Source organism: Leptonychotes weddellii, chromosome 10 (assembly GCF_054177405.1).
Source record: "Leptonychotes weddellii isolate Sample4059 chromosome 10, ASM5417740v2, whole genome shotgun sequence".
Classification (NCBI taxonomy): domain Eukaryota; kingdom Metazoa; phylum Chordata; class Mammalia; order Carnivora; family Phocidae; genus Leptonychotes; species Leptonychotes weddellii.
Genome location: NC_138378.1, coordinates 92,156,617 through 92,179,717, shown reverse-complemented (window position 1 = coordinate 92,179,717; position 23,101 = coordinate 92,156,617). Strand labels below are relative to the sequence as shown.

The 23,101-nt window shown below is 36.7% G+C and overlaps 1 protein-coding gene across 2 annotated transcripts in view; it reads left to right on the top strand.

Moving 5' to 3' along the window:
• The window catches only part of EML4 (EMAP like 4), a 143,470-nt gene that overhangs the window by 72,888 nt on the left and 47,481 nt on the right, over positions 1–23,101 (top strand). Inside the window, exons 4-9 of one of the 2 annotated variants that reach the window (XM_081796864.1) lie at positions 1,660–1,833; positions 3,721–3,849; positions 4,960–4,985; positions 5,183–5,215; positions 21,244–21,367; positions 22,620–22,769. In XM_081796864.1, coding sequence (XP_081652990.1) covers positions 1,660–1,833; positions 3,721–3,849; positions 4,960–4,985; positions 5,183–5,215; positions 21,244–21,367; positions 22,620–22,769 — 636 coding nt within the window. The remainder of the gene's footprint in view (positions 1–1,659; positions 1,834–3,720; positions 3,850–4,959; positions 4,986–5,182; positions 5,216–21,243; positions 21,368–22,619; positions 22,770–23,101) is intronic. The other variant, XM_081796865.1, reaches the window with a different exon arrangement.

Below are 23,101 nucleotides of genomic sequence, written 5' to 3'. Positions count from 1 at the left end.
CCCGGGCCCACATAAGACTGGTGGCCTCTGCATTCAGGCTAGTTTGAAGACCAACAAGAAAGAATTTCTAACTCAGTTTTAAATTTCAAAGTTAGTCTGATATTTTTGAGGTAGAACTGTATTTCTCAGCACATACTTTTAAAAACTAAACAATAAAGAGACAGGTGGGGGCTAGGTCTGAAGTCAGAAGGTATCAGAACTGAAACAGATTAAATGTCATTTTAAAAATTGTATTTTAGGGGTGCCTGCGTGGCTCAGTAGGTTAAGCGTCTGACTCTTGGTTTCGGCTCAGGTCATGATCTCATGGGACAAGGGATCGAGCCCGTTGTTGGGCTCCGAGCTCGGCGGGGAGTCTGCTTGAGATTCTCTCCCTCTGCCCCTCCCCACACACGTGTGTGCACGCACACTCTCTCTTAAATTAATTAAAAAATTATATTTTAACATTTTTAACTCTTACTATGTGATAAATTGTATTTACTATGTGTATTTGTTTAAAATGTTCTTAAACATACTTCCTTGTAGATTATGCACTTTATTAGTCAAATTATAAAATGTCCTTTGATTAAGAACTGTAGACAATTGATAATTTTCTGCCTTTTCAACCATGGAATTCAGATCTTGATTCCACCTGGTTTGTAATGTCAAAAATGTGCAATATAAGGACTTATCCAATGATCGGGAATGGCAGGTGCTTCATTAATTAAGAGTCAAAAGTACAGAATCACAAGAATTTATACATAAATATCTTAAATATTTTACATAGATTTGTCAATTTTTTTATGAAAGGCTGAGAGTCTCACCCTCTTTCTAATTGTGTGTCTCATTAGATTCCTTGTTGACTATCTTGCATATAATATACCCATAAATTATTTTTTATAATTGTTACTTTCAACTTTAAGACTAAGAAATTTAAAACTCTTGCAAAACAAGTTTTTAGAACCCATCTCTTTCTCTTACTTTTTTTCTCAACTTTGTATAATTATCTCACCTACATAAAATTTAATGGCAATTTTTTTTTAGTAACTATTTTATGGAGTCTTCCAGGGCATTCAACTTAGTTTCCATGGAAATTACAGTTCTCTTTTCTATGTGTATTTTGTCAGTTTTCTTTGTATTTAATTAATTTACATAATTAAAATAATTAGTGCACTGGCATAAACAGGTTCTGGATTGGTGGGGGGATACCTAATTCCTGGTAAATTTAAAATTCAACTGGCAAGAGGAGAAATATATAGAAGAAATGGGAATCAGAATAATCTACTAAACATAGGGTTTTGTGTGCCTTGCACATCATTCAGTATGTTTTACAGAGGTAATGGAAGGTGTCACTGATGCTCTGATTTGGGTAAGTTGAAGTCAGTTAAGAGAGCTGCTGTTGTTCCCCAAAATCTGCCATGATAGCAAAATGCATTGGGCCATCTTGGTCCCAAAACAGTCTTCATAGGATATATTGCCTTAGAATTCTTATAAATTCTTTACTGAAGATTTTAATAGCTTCCAGAATTTTCAAAGAAATATTTTCATCATTAAATGAAAGCAGTATAAATTGTATTAGTTGTATGATTTAGGATTTTGAATTCTATGATCACTTTTTCCATCGTTTGAAATATCTTTTATTTGTTTAAATATGTGTGTTCCATGTTATACTTTATTTTACAGTGGTACAGAAAAAAAGAAAGAAAAACCACAAGGACAGAGAGAAAAAAAAGAGGAATCTCATTCTAATGATCAAAGTCCACAAATTCGAGCATCACCTTCTCCCCAGCCCTCTTCACAGCCTCTCCAAATACACAGACAAAATCAAGAAAGCAAGAATTCTACTCCCACCAAAAGGTTTTAACTGTTCCCGAGTACAGAGCTAGGGAATGGTTGTAATGATACCTAAATTCTGTGACTTGAGAAAAGTTGTCTATCCATGGATTCCAAGAGAAAAGCCTGGTGGCTTCCCCACCACCACCACTTCTTTGTTGCTAAAATCATATTTTAGTACTTTGGAGAACAAAGATTTAAGGTCAAAATTTCTCAGTTAAAGCTGGAAAAAAGGAAACCTCAGTTACAAACAATTTGGTGAAAGGAAGGCCATAATAACCTATTTTAATACCAAACAATATTTTTATAATAAAATTACAAAAGTTTATATAAACTATGCGTAAATGTATAACCATGGACAGAAAATTGCCGTAGGTAATTATCCTCATCATATTTTGGCATCATTACAACCTTGAACTTGCAAGGGCCCTTCTCTGCAAATGGCTCTTCATTGTAACTGCATCTCAGTTTCAGTTTTGGGTTTTGGGAGGATAGTTCTTGCTTGAGTAGAGAAATAAATCCATTTCACCTGGTCTTTTCTATGCTAAAGGCTTGCTTGAGGGCTTCTCTCTGTGTCTGTAATAATTAATATTTTAAAGTTATGAGAGAGGGAGAAGGGAGAAACATTCTAACATTGTGTGTGAGCCTAAATTGGGGATCTAAACCTGCATGCTGGGAGTTCAGTGCTACACCTGCCTTGTAATCAAATATTTAGACCAACTTAATGAAATTTGCCTGCTTTAGAAATGCTGATTCAAGCTTTATGATTAGGTATAGATATATTTTATTCAACATACTTCTGCTTGGAAATCTCAGGAAAGTATTAAACCATTCCCAGAACTAGCTAGGATTTTAGTAAAGTAAATGACAACCATTCCTCAAAGATTTATAATATATTTTTATTTGGTCAATTTAATATTCTGCCTCAAATCCCTAATAGAAATTCGGGAAAACACTCTTCATTTGATTGATGCATGTTTAACTTTTAAAAAATGCTTTGTCTGTGTGTCTCACGCAGATTCTTATGCTATCTAAATGGTTTGTAATTTTTTTGCCTGGTCTCATGGAGTTTTTCTTGGATATAGTTTATTAATGTTATGTAACTTTGGATTGTGTGTGGTTAAAGGTGGCTTTTTTATAATCAGTCTCTTTAAGGTTCTAATTTGACTTGGTATCTTCTTTGTCCCAGATCTTTTTTTTTTCAGCTTCTTAAGGTCTCCTGGAAATGTGCTTGCCATTCTAAATTGCTCTTTGGATATACTATTGCAAGAAGTATTGAAGACTGGATGAGTGGTAGGATAGTTAACAATGCAGCTGAAAAATCATTTATAAGTCAAAAATTTCATTTATAAATATATGGAATCATTGTTGATAATACAACATTCTTGTGTTAAGTCATGTTTATTTCTGATCATGGGTAAAAATTGTCTTTAAGGGATGTCACAAGAGTTTTACCTTTAATCCCACATTTTACTTAGAAAGTGTCATTTGTACCATATACACTCTAATTACACAAGAATATAAAAGGTGAAAACAGCAGCTTTGTAATAACTATGAAAAAGTACAGGTTTTTTCACAAACTCACAGTTTCAGAAATTATGAGATATTTTACTCGGATTTAAGCATATGTATTTTTTTCTATTAACAAAAAGTACAGATTTTTTTTTAATCAAGTAATATTTGTTCTAGTGAATCTTCTGAATAATAGTGAAAATTATAAACAGACTTGGTCATTGCCTTGTTTAACTCCTTCACTCATCCAGGCAGACCCTTTCAACTAATCCTTCCTTCTCTTTTCTGGATTAGCTTTAAGGAAATGTTTTGCTGCTTTTATGTTCTATTTAAGCTGTCAATTACATGTCATTGCTACTCATAGAATTTTTCTCAAAGAAATTAATATGTTTCTTCCAGCATAAAACGACCACCTACAGTTGAAAAGTCACATAATTCATGGGAAAATTCAGATGAGAGTCGTAATAAATTATTGAGAGCAGTTTCAACATCAAAATTAATATCAAAAGTTATAAAAAATACAGACAAGTAGGTATTACACTTTCTTTTTTTTGTGGTACTTTTTTTTTTTAATTACACTTTCTTAGTTACATCTGAAAATTAATAATACTGTGACTATCATGCTTACATGTACAATTATATGCCTGCTTTGGATCATTATTTTTAAAATCTATATTATAATTTGGGGCGCCTGGGTGGCTCAGTCAGTTAAGCAGCTGCCTTCAGCTCAGGTCATGATCCAGGGGTCCTGGGATCGAGCCCCATGTCTGGCTCCCTGCTCAGCAGAGAGCCTGCTTCTCCCTCTCCCTCTGCCTGCCACTCTGCCTACTTGTGCTCTCTCTCTCTGTCAAATAAATAAAATCTTTAAAAAAAAAAAACTATATTATAATTTATCTTTTTTTCTTCTAAGTGTATTTTTTAAGTGTACAAAAAAATCTATCTTCCTGTTAATGTTCCCTACTCAAATAATAAATCTCACTAAACCCCTAAGATTTGAATGTTTTTTGCAAGTTCTTTCTATGCTTTCACTGTTTAGATGATCTTATGAAATATTGTTTTATGTAACAGTATATATTAGAGGCATATATAACTGGGTGGCTCAGTCAGTTAAGCGTCTGCTTTCGGCTCAGGTCATGATCCCAGGGCCCTGGGATCGAGCCCTGCATCAGGCTCACTACTCAGCTGGGAGCCTGCTTCTCCCTCTCCCTCTGCCCCTCCTCCCCGCTTGTGCTCTCTCTCTCTTTCTCAAATAAATAAAATATATTTCTTAAAGTATATATTAATAGGGGTGCCTGGGTGGCTCAGCCAGTTAAGCGGTTCCCTTCGGCTCAGGTCATGATCCCAGGGTCCCTGGGGCTCCCTGCTCGGTGGGAAGCCTGCTTCTCCCTCTGCCTGCCACTTCCCCTGCTTGTGCTCTCTCTCTGTCAAATAAATAAAATATTTTAAAAAAATATATCTATATATATATATTAATAGTTGAGATCATTGACCAGCTTTTGAAAATACTGATGTCTGAATTTCACTTTAAAGATTTATCTTGGGTGTGGCCTAGACATTGAAGCTTTTACGAATTCTTTAGGTGATTCTAATGATAAGCCAAATAAAATTATAACATAATGTTTTGAATTTTTTTTTTAGGCATAAAGATGTCATCATAAATCAAGGTAAATTAAAAATCCTTTTTTAAAAAAATATTTATGCTTTTCTACACCAGTTAAATTTTTGCTAATTGTTAAGAATATTGACTTATTTTCATTCATTGTACTTTATTAGCTCATAATAAAGACAAGTGCATTTATTATAGTCATTTAAGAAAATGCCCAGTTTTTATTGTAAGATATGTCATTTTTGTCTCAACCAGCAAAAATGTCAACCCGTGAAAAAAACAGCCAAGGTAAGAATAAGCTACACAGTTGGTCGCCTTCTAAGTTAATTTCTTCCTGGATCTCTTATTTGGCTTTTCGTTATTTATACTATCTGACTTTCCTCTTAATACGAGAAATAGGATAGTTTGGACTAGTGAATCCAACTATTTTTCTAAAAATCCATTTTATTTCTGTGAGCTCTGAAGATTCATGGTCATAGAGATAAATATGTCATTACGAAGAGCTATAAAGTACTAAAGAGAATTTCCCCCCTTTTAAAAAAACAATAAAAGTTGTACTGAGAAAAGCCATTTAAAAGATTGATAAATTTTAACTCAATTTCCTGTCTTGCCAACCTCATTGCAAATAATCACTCATTTCTTGAAGCTAAGACTGAATATATAATGAGTCTAGCAAATCCATTTCCTCTTGAATTTTTCTTTTATATTAATTGTAATTTCTGGCTACTTGCTGTTGTTGGCTTGTTCTGACCAAAAAAGAACAGACTTTCTATGAATCTGTATTTAATTTAATTGCAAAGTAGGTAAGTTCTGTTACATCAGTTTTATATTCTCCTCAGATTGCCTGCAAATTTAATTGAAGCATGCTGTTCTAAATGAAAGCATGTCCTTTCTGTGCATGCTTTTTACAGCTCATTTCTATGTGTCATAGTTATTCTCTGGGTTATTAACTAGATACTATGTGGTTAAAATTTTTGTAAGAGATTAACTTGATTGCTATGGATTTTTACTATTTTTTATTCTAATAAGAGAAATACTTATTTGTGATCTTTGGATCGTTTGTTTTTACATAGAAATTCTAAATGAAGTTCATTTTTGCTGTCATTCTTCTATAGTTAGGTTATACCTTCTCCCTCTTTTATAATTAAGCAGATAGCTTAAGTAATGGTTGAAAGGGAACAATGAAATTTTATTTATAAAGACAATTCTTATTATATATTAGAACACTTGTTTAAAAATGGGGGTAGCAAGGGGCGCCTGGGTGGCTCAGTCGTTAAGCGTCTGCCTTCGGCTCAGGTCATGATCCCAGGGTCCTGGGATCGAGTCCCACATCGGGCTCCCTGCTCGGCAGGAAGCCTGCTTCTCGCTCTCCCACTCCCCCTGCTTGTGTTCCTGCTCTCGCTATCTCTCTCTCTCTCTCTCTGTCAAATAAATAAATAAATAAATCTTTAAAAAAAAAATGGGGGTAACGATAAATAGTAGAAAGAGCTGTGAATGGAGAGTCTCTGTCTAGAATTTGGTCCTGGCTCTTCTGCATAATAGCCTTGTGACCTAGGGAAAATGACAGTGTCTCAGTTTTCTAATCTGAGAATAGTATCTATAAAGCTTACTTCACATGACTGCTGAAGAATGAAATAATATATATGAAAGCACTTTAGGGCGCCTGGGTGGCTCAGTTTGTTAAGTGTCTGCCTTCAGCTCAGGTCATGATCCCCAGGTCCTGGGATCAAGCCCCACTTTGGGCTCTATGCTAAGTGGGGAGACTGCTTCTCCCTCTCCTTCTCCCCCCCTCACTGTGCTCTCTAAAAAATAATATATTTTTTTTTAAAGAAGATTTTATTTATTTATTTGAGAGAGAGCACAAGCAGGAGGAGGGGCAGAGGGAGAGGGAGAAGCAGCCTTCCCCTCTGAGCAGAGAGTCCGACTTGGAGCTCTATCCCAGGACCCAGGGATCACAACCCCAGCCAAAGGCAGATGCTTAACCGACTGAGTCACCCAAGTGCCCCAATAAATAAAATCTTAAGGGGCGCCTGAGTGGCTCAGTCGTTAAGCATCTGCCTTTGGCTCAGGTCATGATCCCAGGTTCTGGGATCGAGCCCTGCATCGGGCTCCCTGCTCAGCAGGAAGCCTGCTTCTCCCTCTTACACCCCCCCCTGCTTGTGTTCCCTCTCTCTCTGTCTCTCTCTCTCTGCCAAATAAATTTTAAAAATCTTAAAAAGAATGAATAAATAAATAAAATCTTAAAAAAAATAAAGCACTTTAAAAATAGAAAACACTGTAAAACTATAAAACGGTGCTATTATTATTACATATTTTGCTAAAGAGCTCAAATTTTATAAGATCCTTATAGAGGTGCCTGCCACTTTCTCATGTTGTGGTATGTCCTTTGGAAGGAAAAAGGAACGTAAGATTAGTATATAGTAAGTGAGTGGTTGTGTTGGGGACAGTTTTCAAAGCCATTCGGGTAAGCAGACAAATAAATGTATTTAAGAGGGAAGGATTTTGCTACAGAAGCATCACTAAGCAGGGTTTTAACCAGTATCTAGGAAGAAGGATCAAATGAAAAGCTAGAAAAGGATATAGAAAAATAAATTCTGTTAAAAGACTTTTAACTCAAAAAGGTTGTCCCAGATGTTGGAATTTAATAATATCAAGTGTTGCTTGCATTAAGCCTTATTTTTGGAATTTGAGTCTATTATTTTTTCACTTTAATCTGCTATATTCTGTCTGGATATAGACTCTGTCACCAGAGTGTACCTTCATAGAAAACTCTGTTTCAGTTTGTGAGATAGTTGAGGCCTAACTGTAATTGAGACAGAGCCTATAGAAAGTAGATGGGTTCTAGATGGTTTAAGAGATAAGATAGGTAGGGTATGGGAGATAAGGAACAGCAAGATCTATCTATGAAGAATAGCTTGAGCAACTTGGTAAAATTAGGAACATTTGAGGTGGTGGTGATGTGTGGAAAAGAATAAGAGTTTTGGTTTTTCAGTTTCTAATAAGTCTTAATCTGCTTGTAGAGATGTGTAGCACACAACGTAGTATCAATGTTTAAACGTGTATTTTGGAGTCCAGAGACCAGTTTCACCGTTTACTTAGCTGTGTGACCATGAGCAGGTTATTTTACCTTAAGTCTTTGTTTTCTCATTATTGAGACAATCATAAACCCTCAGAGTTAATATAAAAATTAAAGATAATAAAATGTAGTACCTGGCACATAGTACCAAATAAATTTTAGTTATATTAATGTATGTGAATCTGACAGTAAAATCTTGCACTCAGATATGTGGGGTAAGATGAAAAGATAACCATTAAATAGATTATCTTCATTTGATATAAGTTGTAGATATATTTTTAAAGTTTGTATTCATTTTGCATGGTGTATTTTACAACACATTTTCTTATACTTTAGGTATTAATCCAAAATATCTATCATTTTTGTACAATCTTTTAAAAACATGATTTATTAATTTCTATAGCTCTTTTTTGACAATGACAAGTATGACTTGCTCCAAGCCATCTTTTTTGATTTGGGAAGAAGAGTATTTACATTTGGTACATTTAGGTGAATGGTAGCAGAAAAAGCTTGACCTGAAGGGCCTGTATCCTTCAACCACAGTAGAGTACAAGAAGAGCTATGAAACTGCATATTCTGATCGGTACTGAGGCAGAAGGAAGAGAATTATAGTTGAAAGCAGTAGGAGGTGGAGTGGAATGGGATGTACACAGGACAGTCTGAGGCTAGGTGTGGGAGGAAGGACAGGTTATATCACCAAAAAGAGACTCTTACCAAGTTCAGTCTTTACCTACACTCAGGTCCCTGAAACATGAACCTCTTTTCATCATTTTTCTCTCTAGTTCTGTTGGATTCTTCTCCCATTGCAAGAGAAAGACTTAGCACATCAGGTTAAACTGTGAATAAGTTTTCCTATAGGCTTATTCATTGTTAGATGCAGTGGTTAGGTTCTAATACAGTACTATTCATTTGATAAGTACTGATAAAAATTTTTTGAGCTAACTTAGGGGACTATAAGCATCTTTTATAAAATTATCTATTGGGGAAAATAGGTAACAATCTGATAAATTTTGCAATAAAATTAGTACAGCCTATAAACTCATCCTTATGGTAATCAAGTATTTTATATTTTTTTAATATGGAAAATAAGTGTCATGTCCTTTCTAGAAGAGAACCTGAATGTCTTCAAATTATAGCACGTTACGGGGTTTTTTTCAAGCTTAAATAATCTTAAATCCTTTTTCTCTTGTAGCATCTTAAACTTGTGCTGTTTAGAATTAGTACATAGTTAATTAGTCTGGTCATGTTGAGAGCCTGAATGACTCAGATCCCTACTGGAGAGAAATATGCTTAATTGAGGAAAAATCATCAGTCATCATATAACACTCTTACGTCATTTCATAGTGCTGCCTCACTGCTCTAAGCTTAGATGCATTCGTGCTTAACTACCAGATCCATGCAGGAACTATAGGTGTGTTTAGATGAGAGATCAGTTATTGTAATATCTTAGAGAATTGAGAAGTAACTGTCTCATACTAGCTAACTGTCTAAAAATGACTATAGTTAAAAAATACTTTAAAAGTCATTTTGAAATATATACTATGTAAAACACTTCAGTAATTTGGTGTAGCCAAAACAGTTGTCCAAATAATCTGAAAATACTAAACTCGTTTACAAAATTAGAGAAAGGGAAAAAAACCTGAATAATCTTGTCATTTTAACAGCCATTATAGTTCTGATATGTTTATTGTTCTTTAGCAGATACACATTTTAAACATTCACTCTTTTAACAAATAGTTATTGAGTGCTTATTTTGTCAGGCCCTGCCCTTAGGCACTTGGGGATATAGCAGTTACGGTCTCTGCACTCTGTGGAACTTATATAATGTGTCAGGAGGTAATACATATTGAGAAAGAATGAGGAGAGTAGAGAATTGCTATTTTACATAGAGTAGTTAGGAAAGACATTTCTGATAAGGTGACATTTAACCACCTGAAGGACGTGAGTGAAATATATGGAAATCTGGAGAAAAGAATTTCATGAGCAGAGAAAACTGAAAGTACACAAGCCCTGAGGCAAGAGCTTTCTTCTGTGTTAAGGGACAGTAAAGAGGTCATTGATTATAGTGTACATACAATTTTGTATTTCTAATCATTACATTTATTAAATACAGATTCAGTCTAAGTAACAGAAGCTTCTTTAGGCCCCTCACTTAGGAAAGATAAGTAAAGTGTTATGGCAGAAAGAGTGCAAGAATAAGAAGTATGAGACCTAGTTAGGGGTGAAATGACCTGCACCATACAAAGTTGAGAATCAGAATCCTAAAGGACTGAAATTATGAGCATGAGTTAGGACTTTGCCAAAGGAAATTATGAAAAAAAAAAGAGAGTATTCATCCGGTAATAAAGTTTTCCCTGTGACTCTGAGACCTTGGACCTCAGTTTCCTCACATACAGTAAGGCTTAGACTAGATGTCACTAAGAGTCTCTCTTAATAACTTTTAAAAGCTCGTTCCTGCAGCAAATAGAAAATGGAGGACAGCTCCCCATACCTTAACTAACTTGCTTTTAATTTACCTTTTAAAGAATTTGAATGTAGGTGCTTTTGTTCATGCCATGTGTTGTTTTCTGACTTGGCTCCAGGCATGTTTTGTCCTAAAACCTGATCACGCTTCCGTAAACTGAGCAATGTATCTGAAAGAATAGCTAAAATTTATCTATAAGAATACAAAGGATAGCACTGTTCTCCTGACACTGTCTGTATATTGTGTTACCTACTGAGAGGGAGCATATACCTGCTAAGAGGGTATGTAGTTTGAAACAAACTAAAAAAGCCAAAAGCCCTTAATTGAGCTACAGGTAGAATTTATCCCTTTTGTTACTAAGATGGTATCCAAAACTTTGCAGTTCCTGAATTTAGGAAGAAGAATGCTAGCTTTAAGTCTGTTCTAGTGTGAACAGGCAGAAAAGGCAGGAAACCAGGTATTGTACTTCCAAAAAATATACTCACTTGAGAAATTTAGATATTGGATCATTTTAAATAGGCAGCATAAACATTACTTGTATCCCTAGGGATCTGGGCTTTGTCCATGTATTCTCTATATTTTAAAAGGAAACCAGACAGGGGAACCTTTTCTCTGTTGGAGGTTTTTTTTTTTTAAAGTCCTATGAAGCAGAGATTCTTATTTCTTGATGTTGTTGTTAACAGTCTTCTAGATTAAAATGTTTAAAGGCTGTCCAGTTTTTTTTTTTTAATATAAACAATCCCAACTTTTAAGAATATGTGTTCTTGGGTGCCTGGGTGGCTCAGTTGGTTAAGCGACTGCCTTCGGCTCAGGTCATGATCCTGGAGTCCCGGGATCGAGTCCCGCATCGGGCTCCCTGCTCGGCAGGGAGTCTGCTTCTCCCTCTGACCCTCCCCCGTCTCATGTGCTCTCTCTCTCTCATTCTCTCTCAAATAAATAAATAAAATCTTTAAAAAAAAAAAAAAAAGAATATGTGTTCTTGACATTCTCTTTTCCTTATCTTCAGCTGAAAAAGTCCCAACCTGTCCCCTTTGGACATGGAGAATATGACTTTTCGTAACAGAACATCCTCGTCTTGTGCATATTTATTTTATTCTGGTTAAAGACTTCATCCGTACTGTATTTTCACAACCCATAGGCATAAGCTTTTTTAAAAATCTAAACTAGAAAATGCAATTAGCCAGAAAAATCTCCATTTCTCAAGCATAGTTAGAAATCCACTCTGTCCATGGCAGTTAGACTCCACATGTGTTTCTTACTCTTGTCATTTGTTAACTGTTTTCCTGAAGCATTTGGAAAAGAATTCTGAAACTTACTAGGCTTAGCAGAAAAGAGGTATAGTTGATCAGTGATATATACCAAGATTGCAGAAAGAACCATAGCAAAACATATGCCACCTTCCTGAACTGTGCAATTGGTTCTCCAAGGAACAGTTTTACCAAAAATATTCTGTTGATTATTTACTTTAATAAAGCTTTTTAAACTTTTTAAAGAATCCGAAATATTTTAATCTTAAAATATATACAAATAATATCGCAAGCACCTGTGTACTGAGGACCCAGATTTATTAAATCTTTACATTTTGCTTTGACTCAGGTTGTTTTGTTTTGTTTTAAGATTTTATTTATTTATTTATTTATTTTTAAAGATTTTATTTATTTATTTGAGAGAGAGAGAATGAGAGACAGAGAGCATGAGAGGGAGGAAGGTCAGAGGGAGAAGCAGACTCCCTGCCGAGCAGGGAGCCCGATGCGGGACTCGATCCTGGGACTCCAGGATCATGACCTGAGCCAAAGGCAGTCGCTTAACCAACTGAGCCACCCAGGTGCCCTTGTTTTAAGATTTTATTTATTTATTTGAGAGAGAGCACAAGAGGGGAGAGGGTCAGAGGGAGAAGCAGACTCCCCGCTGAGCAGGGAACCCAATGTGGGACTCGATTCCGGGACTCCAGGATCATAACCTGAGCCGAAGGCAGTCGCTTAACCAACTGAGCCACCCAGGCGCCTTTACATTTTGCTTTGACTCGGGTTGTTTTTTAAAAAAATAAAACATAGGGGTGCCTGGGTGGTACAGTTGGTTAAGCGTCCGACTCTTAGTTTTGACTCTAAGTTTGGGCTCAAGTCTCAGGGTCGTGAGATTGAGCCCTACATCAGGCTCCATGCTCCGCAGAGTCTGCTTGGGATTCTCTCTTCTTCTCCCTCTGCCCCTCCCACTTGTGCTTGTTCTCTCTCTCAAATAAATCTTTAATTTAATTAATAAAAATAAAACATTAAAGGTGAAGTTGAAGCCTCTCTTTAATTCTGTTTGTTTAAAATTTCATATACAGGCTTTTATTGCTCCCTTGGGACCTCCTGGTTCTCTTCCTGTTACATTTAATTGAAAAAAGAGGGGTGCCTGGTGGCTCAGTCGGTTAAGCATCCATCTTGATTTCAGCTCAGGTCATGATCTCAGGGTCATGACATCAAGCCCTGCATCTGGTTCTTCCTCAGCATAGAGTCTGCTTGTCCCTCTCCCTCTGCTCCTCCCCTCACGTGCTCACTCTCTCTCTCTCTCTCAAATAAAATCTTTTGATTTTTTTTTTTAAGATTTTATTCGTGTATTAGAGAGAGGGCACAGCAGGGGGAGCAGCAGGCAGAGAGAGAGGGAGAAGCAGACTCCCTGCTGAGCAGGGAGCTGGACGTGGGGCTCAATCCCAGGACCCTGGGATCACGACCTGAGCTAAAGGCCGACACTTAACCTACTGAGCCACCCAGGTGCCCTGAAATAAATAAAATCTTTTAAAAAAGGAAAAGAGCTAGAGGCAGGGCACCTGGGTGGCTCAGTCGGTTGAGCTTTGGACTTTTGGTTTCGGCTTTGATCATGATCTCATGGGTCGTGAGGTCTAGCCCCGCATTTGGGCCCCCACATTGGCCTCCATGGTCAGCGGGGAGTCTGCTTGAAGAGTATCTCCCTCTGCCCCTCCCCCTACTTGTGCTCAAGCGCTCTCTCTCTCTCTAAAATAAATCTTTTTTTAAAAAGAGTTAGGTAAATATTTTGCTATCTGAAGTTTCTCTTTTGAATTTATTTTTAAATTAAATCCAACTTGGTATATTCAGATAAAATGAAAAAAATTTCAATTTAGTGCTTAAAATAACTTTTCCTGGGGATATAAGTGATTTGAGGGAGTTTTTAAAATACAACCATATTTAAAAAAATACAACCATATTTTGCTTAGTTCAGAAAAGTTTTCAGCAATATAACAACAAGTCTTTTGGAAGTTTTATGTGTCTCATTGTTGGACTAGACTTCTTTTTTTTTTTTTTTGTTGGACTAGACTTCTTTCCCATCTTTTCCCAAAGAAAGCCTTTTTTAGGTAGTAAAAATAATCCAAAATGCTTAAGCAAATGCCCATATCTGATTATCTTGAAGTGATTTTATTACAATCAGAGTTGTAAACAAAATAACAAAGAGAAACCTGATTAAAGGAGGTTTAGATTCAAGAAAGTAGCTACAGGTGGACTCGTTAGTGTCTTTAGTGTTAAGAGTTGATTAGCAGGGGGCGCCTGGGTGGCTCAGTTGGTTAAGCGACTGCCTTCGGCTCAGGTCATGATCTTGGAGTCCCGGGATCGAGTCCCGCATCGGGCTCCCTGCTCAGCAGGGAGTCTGCTTCTCCCTCTGACCCTCCCCTCTCTCATGCTCTCTCTATCTCATTCTCTCTCTCAAATAAATAAATAAAATCTTTAAAAAAAAAAAATTTATAATTTTATAAAAAAAAAAAAAAAGAGTTGATTAGCAGTTACGTAAGACTTGGTTATGGCTCTGCTGTAAGCTCCTAAGGGGCTAGGTTCACTTATTTTATATCTTCATTGTGCACCGTCACCCCACTCCCCCTGCTCCTATGTGATTGAGAATTCAGTAAAATTTACCAGTCAGTAGAAGTCTGCCTATAGAACAAAGAAAATTAAGGTAGCATTTTACTACTTGGTCATATTTTTCAGACCTGGGTTTTTGTCCTAGCAAGTAAAGCTATGTAATATTTGGCAAGCACCCCAACTAAGAATTTTTTAAATCTGCAAAATAGGAGGTTTAGATTATATCCTTCTAAATTCACACCCCCCTTTTTTAATTTGGGGATCTACATTTTACCAATTTTTATAGCTAGACCTTTGAAAAGGGGTGAAATTTAGACTTTATTGTACAAATCAATTTATTCAAAGTCCAAAGATTCTTATAGATTACATTGTTTCATTGGATTTTGAAATATTATTACTACAATATAACTGGATCATTAACTAGGACTTGAAATCTTTTGAGAATTTATTCTTTTTAAGAAAAGATTTTAGCCTACCTAAAATGCTCTTTGTTACTTTCTACTAGAAAATTATAGTCAGTATTTCTAGCTTTTTGTTTACCCACCTGTTCTTGAGCTTTATGATTTGGGGGAATAGAACTGGTAAAAGCTCACACTAGATCAGGTGTGTTCAGGGTGGAATGGCCATAGACATCTATGGACTCTGGGAAACAAACTGAGGGTTTTAGAGGGGAGGCAGGGTGGGGGGATGGGTTAGCCTGGTGATGGGTATTAAGGAGGGCACGTATTGCATGGAGCGCTGGGTGTTATACGCAAACAGTGAATCATGGAACACTACATCAAAAACTAATGATGTACTGTATGGTGACTAACACAAAAAAAAAAGCTCAGACTAAAGATTCTCCGATTTCCTGTGCTGGAATTAGATAGCATCACACTCTGCTACATTATAGTTAAATATAAAATTTTAATTCCAATTTTCAGTGAGGGGGGGCTCTTCAGTTCTAAAGATTGTAAAATACAAATAAAAATGGATTTCTAAAGTGGAAACTTTTGGGAGAAAGATGTGTTAAACTGTAAACATTATAGAAGTTCAGAAGGTTTTCTATAGGCAGTACCCATTATACAAATGAGTATAGTCATAGTCCAAAACCCTGAAGCTCTGCTGTTGCCTTTGAAAGCCTTTTTGTTGTTTGTTTAATCTCCAGGTCCAAAAAGGGAGCTAGCTATTGGGGGGGGGGCGGGGGGACACACTGGAAGAACTGATCTTAGAGCAGAGTATGCCCAGTACTAATTTCCTTCTCCACTTTACCTTTCACTATTAGTCTGTGAAAGATTAATGAATTTTGATAAATATGTTTTAAATACATAAGTAACTTTGGGTCACCTGGCTGTCTCAGTCGGTAGAGCATGCAACTCCTGAGTTCAAGCCCCATGTTGTGAGTAGAGTTTATTTAAATAAGTAACTTTCGGTAACTAGTTATTTATATCTGTCTGAATCATTTCAGCAGTAGTGCTTTTCTCAGAACACCTTAGATAACTCCCAGAAAGTTTGGATTAAGGAATATGAAGGTCATTTTGCAGTTTGGAGCACTTTGCGGGATAGGACGGCCTAGGGGAGATGCTAAAGTAGAAGATTGAGTTAACAAGAGTAGACCAAAGGGGAAGTGCTAGCAGTGAGAAGGACAAAGGAAGGAAAGTGTTAAAATCAAGTGTTTCAGATTTCTGCCTAGGGGCACCTGGGTTGCTCAGCCTGTTAAGCATCTAACTCTTGTGGCTCAGGTCATGAGCCCTGAGTCATGAGTGGGGTCGTGGGATCAAGCCCTGTGTCAGGCTCCATGCTCAGCGTGGAGTGTGTTTGAAATTCTCTCTCCCTCTCCTGTTTGCACACGCTCTCGCTCTCCTCTCTCTCTTAAATAAATAAATAAATAAAAATTTCTGCCTAGTGTTCACTCTTTCCAAAGATAATAGAACAGAAATATCTTCCTCTTTTGTACTCTGATTTCCTACTATTGGGTCCAAAGCTCAGACTTCTATTTGGATTATAAGTAAGCTGTATTGTCAGGTAATTGGACTTCTGAGGACCTTACTGCTGTCTGAATAGTACTATCCAATAGAAATATGATGTATAACACATATGTCATTTAAAATGTTCTAATAGGGTGCCTGGGTGGCTCAGTTGGTTAAGCGACTGCCTTCGGCTCAGGTCATGATCCTGGAGTCCCGGGATCGAGTCCCACATCGGGCTCCCTGCTCAGCAGGGGGTCTGCTTCTCCCTCTGCCCTCTTCCCTCTCGTGCTCTCTGTCTCTCATTCTCTCTCTCTCAAATAAATAAATAAAATCTTTAAAAAAATAAATAAATAAAATAAAATGTTCTAATAGCCGCATTTTAAAAAGTAAAAAGACACAGGTAAGAGTAAGTTCAATAAATTTAGCCCAGTATATCCAGAGTATCATTTCAGTGTGTGATCAGTCATTGACATATCTTACTTTTTTTCATACTAAGACTTAAAAATCTGTATTGTACAATTACAGCATATCTCAGTTCATACTAGCCACATTTTAAGTGTTCAGAACCAGTGGCTATTGTTTTGGATGCTGCAGGTCTAGAACATAGTTTGAGAATAAAAATGTTTCACAAGTTCTAAATCATAAAATTTTGGAACACAGTCTAAAAACTCATTTGACCTCTTTGAGCCTTGGTTTCCCCTTCTCTACAGGTAGGGGGTTGGACTAGGTGAACTCTTAAATTTCTACGAGTTCCCACATTGTATGTGTCTAGAGAAACAAACTAATGGTATTTTGGGATTGATTATAGTATTTTTATCAACAGTATCCCACAGAATTTCTTTTTTTATAATTAAGCTATCATCGATCAGATTCAATTAAGAATATTTAGGGGCACTTGGGTGGCTCAGTCGATTAAGTTTCCGACTCTTGATTCTGGCTCAGGTCATGATCTCAGGGTTGTGACCACGCTGGGCATGAAGCCTGCTTGAGATTCTCCTCTCTCTGCCCCTCCCCCTCCCTCCCTCCCTCTCTTAAAACTTGTTTTTTTATTTGGCATAAACTTGTAAGTGGTAAAGCTGGAATTCAAACCAAGGTCTGTCTTTATCACAAACCTTGTATTCTCTCCACTATACTGTATAGCCTCCCACTTAGTCCAAGGAATTTTCACAGTGCCAAGTAAGAAATAAAATGTTGAGATTAATTACATTTCACTAAAAAGCAGCTTTATTATTGAATACTGAAAAGCTCTATACTGTGTTTACTAATTATCATGAAATAGTTTAGTAATTTATTTTTCTCAGATTGTTTTTCTTGACCACCAGAAAATATAACTGATCTCATAATTTTCTTTGACTGGTCTCATGGCCCATCCCTTCTTGACTTTCATGGTACTGTAGTTTTACAGTGAGAACAGCCAGAAAGTAGCTTTAGTTTGACAAAACAGACAAATGGACTGTCAAGTCCTTTGACTGTAAGGTCAAGAAGTCTGACAATCTCAAGAACAAGTTTGCAGTGAGAATCTGTACCCAACAATGGTTGAGGAGAAAAGAGACTCTTTTTACCTGATTCCCAAGGTAAAGACTGTATTCTTTAAAAAAAAAAAAGGTCTCAGACGGCTGTACACAGGCCAGAAGTGCGTTTTCACATGGTATTTTCCCTTTTTTCCCCCACAAGGATTAAATATTTAAGAATTGGGAGATATAACAATAAACTATAGATTTCCCATTTCTCTTGGGGGAAAAAAAGGGAATATCTAGCAACACTAGGCCCACACGTTTCATGGACTTAACTAGCTGCTGCCTCCCTGACATGAGCATGGGGTGTGCCAGTGGTCCCAGATCCCAGTCAATCATCCTATATTCTCTCACTGCTCTCATTTTGGATTACCTGTGTGCGCCAGTAGATAGTCAATTTGTGACCCCGGTTTTAAAGTGTACATGATAGGGGCCCCTGGATGGCTCAGTCAGTGAAGCATCTGCCTTAGGCTCAGGTCATGTAGGGTCCCTTGCTCAGTGAGAAGCCTGTTTCTCCCTCTCCCTCTGCCCCTGCCCCCCACTCGTGTGCTCTTTCTCGCTCTGCTCTCTTTCTCAAATAAATGAAATCTTTTTAAAAAGTGTACATGATAGGGGCGCCTGGGTGGCTCAGTCGTTACGCGTCTGCCTTCGGCTCGGGTCATGATCCCAGGGTCCTGGGATCGAGCCCCGCATCGGGCTCCCTGCTCTGCGGGAAGCCTGCTTCTCCCTCTCCCACTCCCCCTGCTTGTGTTCCCTCTCTCGCTGTGTCTCTCTCTGTCAAATAAATAAAATCTTAAAAAATAAATAAATAAATAAAAAGTGTACATGATAGAATTCTAGCTTATTTACCTATACATACTGTTCTGTGGACAGCCGATTTAAAGCTTATGAAGAGATAGTATGTGTGTTAAATCACGTATTATAAGCAGTTCCTAGACAGGGTTCAGAATGGTACAAATTCTTCTCAAAGGGAAGGGAATAAATACTTGTTGAGGACCTCATATTATCCCTTACAGTGTAATGTCTTATTTAGTGAATCATAATTGCAGGTGGTAAGTAGTAGTACTGTTTTGTGTATTAGGAAAATGAGGCCAGAGTCATACAGCTAGTCAGCAATAAAGCTGGAATGCAGATCTTGATCAGTCTTTTCCCAAAGCTCATGTTCTTTCCACTATGATATATTGCCTCCCTCAATCTCAGGAATTGTTATAGGTTCCTAGATTAGATATTTGGACCTCAACATATATACTGCCAGTTTCCAGGCAGAGAAAACATTTTCATCCTGACATGCATTGCCGTTTTTATTTTGGAAAAGTTGACAAGCACTAGATAGTTTCTTTGCTTTTATTTAGTTGCTTGTGCTGCTGAGGAGAAAGGAATAGTTGATAAAGGATAATTGACAGAGGGAGCAATATGGTATTCTGAGCTGTCTCTATTACCAAAGGAGAACTTTTGTTTTCTTTGATACCACTATTCCTAAACCCATTCCCTTGTCTGGACATCTGATCTCCTCTAAGTGGTAGAGACATCTGCTAATAGTTTTATTTTTTCATCCAGAAAGCAGTTATGATATACGCCTCTGATTAAAGATCCTGGGGGTAAATTCCAAAGGACAGGATATCTGCCTCTAAGAATTTATATATATATTTTTTAAAGATATTATTTTTAAGTAATCTCTACACCCAATGTGGGGCTCGAATTTACAACCCCAAGATCAAGAGTCACATGTTCTACTGATTAAGCCAGCCAGGGACCCCAAGAATTTATATTCTTTTAAAAAAAAAACATGAGGGAAATTATATAACAAATTGATACCTATAAAAAAGTGAAGTATACAAAAAAAGACAAGGAGATGCTGATAAAGATGATTGCAGAAGAGAAATAGTTGCAACTGGTAATCATTTAGTTCTCCTCAAGTCCAGCAATGCTAAAAATCATCAGGAAGCAGAGCCCACTCTTAGATTCAGAAGTAATAAAGACCTATATCATGTGGTGTGAAAACTGGCATGGGAGGTCTTAGCCTGTTCTTAGACCTAACCATGAGGCCAAGCACAAGTGAGTAATAATAATAAAAATAACTTGAACTTCTCACCCATAACAAGAATAAATACTTGCAGACGTTCATCAAGTAATTTATCTTTCCTTCTTCCATGGTTCTCATTATATAAACTATTGAATTATGTATTCTCCTTCATAGCTTAGGTCATTATTAGAAGTCCTAGAGTTGTATCAGCCTCTGGTTGATGACCACATTTTCAGTCTGTTTCTGCTGTTTTTTCATATCATGCCAAACAAGTTGGTAAGTGCTAGACACATGCTATGCTTTCATACTCAGTCCCTTATTTTCTCCTTCCTGTTTAGGTTTTCTTGTGGCCATTTCATCATCACTGTCACCATCTACTAAACTTACCTATATGTAGGTCATTAGGATGCTGAGGCCGAGGATGGGTGTTGTTTTTTGGTTTTTGTTCTCAAGGAACAATCTTGTCTACTTAGTGAAGTTTTGTTTCCTTTTGTAAAAGATACGCAATAAATACTGATTTGATTCTAGACTTGTCTTTAACATCTTTAGTTTTAGATTGTTGAAGATCTTATAAACAACTATTGCTTTAAGTAAATAAAAGATGTCTTAGAACCTATACTGCTAATTAGAAAACTATTTCCTAGCACTGTCTTAAAAATGTTAGTGTATTGTAATTGAATTAAATTGTTTAGACCCAACCCTGATCGTTGGAACAGTTGTGAAGTGAGGGAAGTTGGTCTTCTTTCCCTTCCAGCTATACTCGCTGTGTGTGGCAGAGCTCTTGTCCTCTCTCCGCATCCTGACTTATGATGCTGTATTACTCCTCTCCTCATGGTGTAGTCTCAGGCCATGTTTTTTGTATGTCTCATTAAACATCAGTAGGTTGGGACGCCTGGGTGGCTCAGTCAGTTAAGCGTCTGACTTCAGCTCAGGTCATGATCCCAGCATTCCGGGATCGAGTCCTACATTGGGCTCCCTGCTCAGCAGGGAGCCTGCTTTTCCCTCTGACCGTCCCCCAACTCATGTTTGCTCATGTGCTCATTCTCTCTCTCTCTCTCAAAAAATAAATCTTAAAAAAAATTAGTAGGTTGATCAAGTAGTATGTTAGACATGTTTGTTGTCTGCCCTGATAATCTCTTTATTTTCAACTGTCAGAAAAACTTTCATCCTAATTTTTTTTTCCATTTTTCTACCTCAGCTTTCCTGGCCTTCTTGTTTAGTTTAATTGTGAAAATAGTTATTCTCATTTAAGGAAACGACCAATAGTTTTTTCCTACAATGTTTTAGACAAGGTCTTTATATAAAAATAATTATGTATAATAAGAATAAAACTCTGAACTAGCTGTTTTTTTGTCTTGTTCTTACTGTATCACCTTAATAATCCACTTTTCTATGATTATTCAGAAGATTGACTTAACTTTTGTCTTGTGTTTTAACAGAAGGAGAATATGTTAAAATGTTTATGCGAGGTCGGCCAATTACAATGTTCATTCCTTCTGATGTTGAAAACTATGATGACATCAGAACAGAACTGCCTCCTGAGAAGCTGAAACTGGAGTGGGTGTATCCTTCTCTACTGTGACAGCAAATTTGTTTGCTTTGTCTTTAGTTTAAGAAAAATTCATTTACCTAACCTCTATCAAAATTGTCTTTATACAAAAAAATATATATAATAAACATTGTAACCACTTGAGAAAGTAAAGAGATCTTACCTCTCATCCTTCACATATTATATATATTTTGCTATTAGCAATTTAAAACCACCCAAATTAATATCTTTGAATAGGGCAAGTGGTATTATTGTATGAACATCGTGGCAGCTACTTACAGTGTGGTAGAAAGGCATTAGGCTGGAATGGGAAGACTAGTGTTTGAGTCTCAGCTCTGCCACCTCCAATGAACCTTACTTCCCTTATAAGAAGAGGTTAGTAACTCCTACTTTACTGAGCTATTGTAAGAATTAAATAAGGAAACATCAGTTAAGCATTTTGTAACTTGTGAAATGATGTAAATTATTTTAAGAGCTCAAATTAACAAGATTGGTTCTAATTCCAGAATTAACTTCTCAGCCTGACTTTGTAAAAAAATGACTACATAAAAGACCTCCCTTAATTTCACTTAGAAATTTTTCTCTTAGAACCTTTGAGAAACTCCATGAAACAGAATGGAGCTAGTAGTTTGAACTCAGCTTTCTGCCTCCGTTCTCCTATAAGCTCTTTCCCCTACCCTTTCATTCATTCCCTCATTTCTGCAGAAATTAGCTTGGGAAAACTCACCAATCCTATAATTCTGTACAACTTTTTAATAAACACTCTGCCTACCAACTGTGCCTGGCTGTCTTACTCATTATTTAGGTCAAGCATAAATGTCATTTTCTCTGCTCTTCTTTTGATCCCTCTCTTCACTTTCTCTCCATTTACATTAGGTGTTCCTTCTATGCTTTCTCCTAGGATACTGTTACTTTTCTTTCCATAATTTCTAATGATCTTTTGGTGTTTGTTTTTGTCATCTTTGCCAGAGCATAAGCTTCAGGGACACAGGCCTCTGTTTGTTTTGTTCAGAACTGTATGTTCAGCCTGTGCCTGCCACATGTTAGGAACTCAATATGTATTTGGGGAATGAGGAAACTAAGATTTATGCACATTAAAAACTCAGGATCGCACCCTGGATAGTGGCAGGACTTGAGTTTCCTAGTTTTGATGCATTCCTGTTTTCTTTATACCTTCCTCATTCCCTTAGTAGGTATCCATGAAAAACTTGTTAGTTTACACCTTAAAAATTGTGTTATTTAAAACCCTTGACTTTTGTGTTTAAGATACGGTTATCGAGGAAAGGACTGTCGCGCTAATGTTTACCTTCTTCCTACCGGAGAAATAGTGTATTTCATAGCATCAGTAGTAGTACTATTTAATTATGAGGAGAGAACTCAGCGACACTACCTGGGTCACACAGACTGTGTGAAATGGTTGGTATCATTGAACACTTTTTTTTTTCTTTGTCATTTTTGCTTTTTTTTTTAATTTGGGTTTTTTCAGAAATGGTTTCTTGTGGAGAGCTTTCAGAGGTTAAGGATATTATGGTCATTCTGTAGAATATATTTTAAAAAGTGGCATTTTAATATGGGGAAATTCTAGTGTAACTTTTAAAGCATATTTATTTCTTCTGACAATTTAATTGATAATCTTCTGGAAAGTAATGAGCCATACATACTAAGAACAAAATACTTTGAGCTTGGTTGCAAGATGTAGAAAGAGTCTAGGTATAGACAGGAAAGACATCCTTTTAAAAATTTTGCTC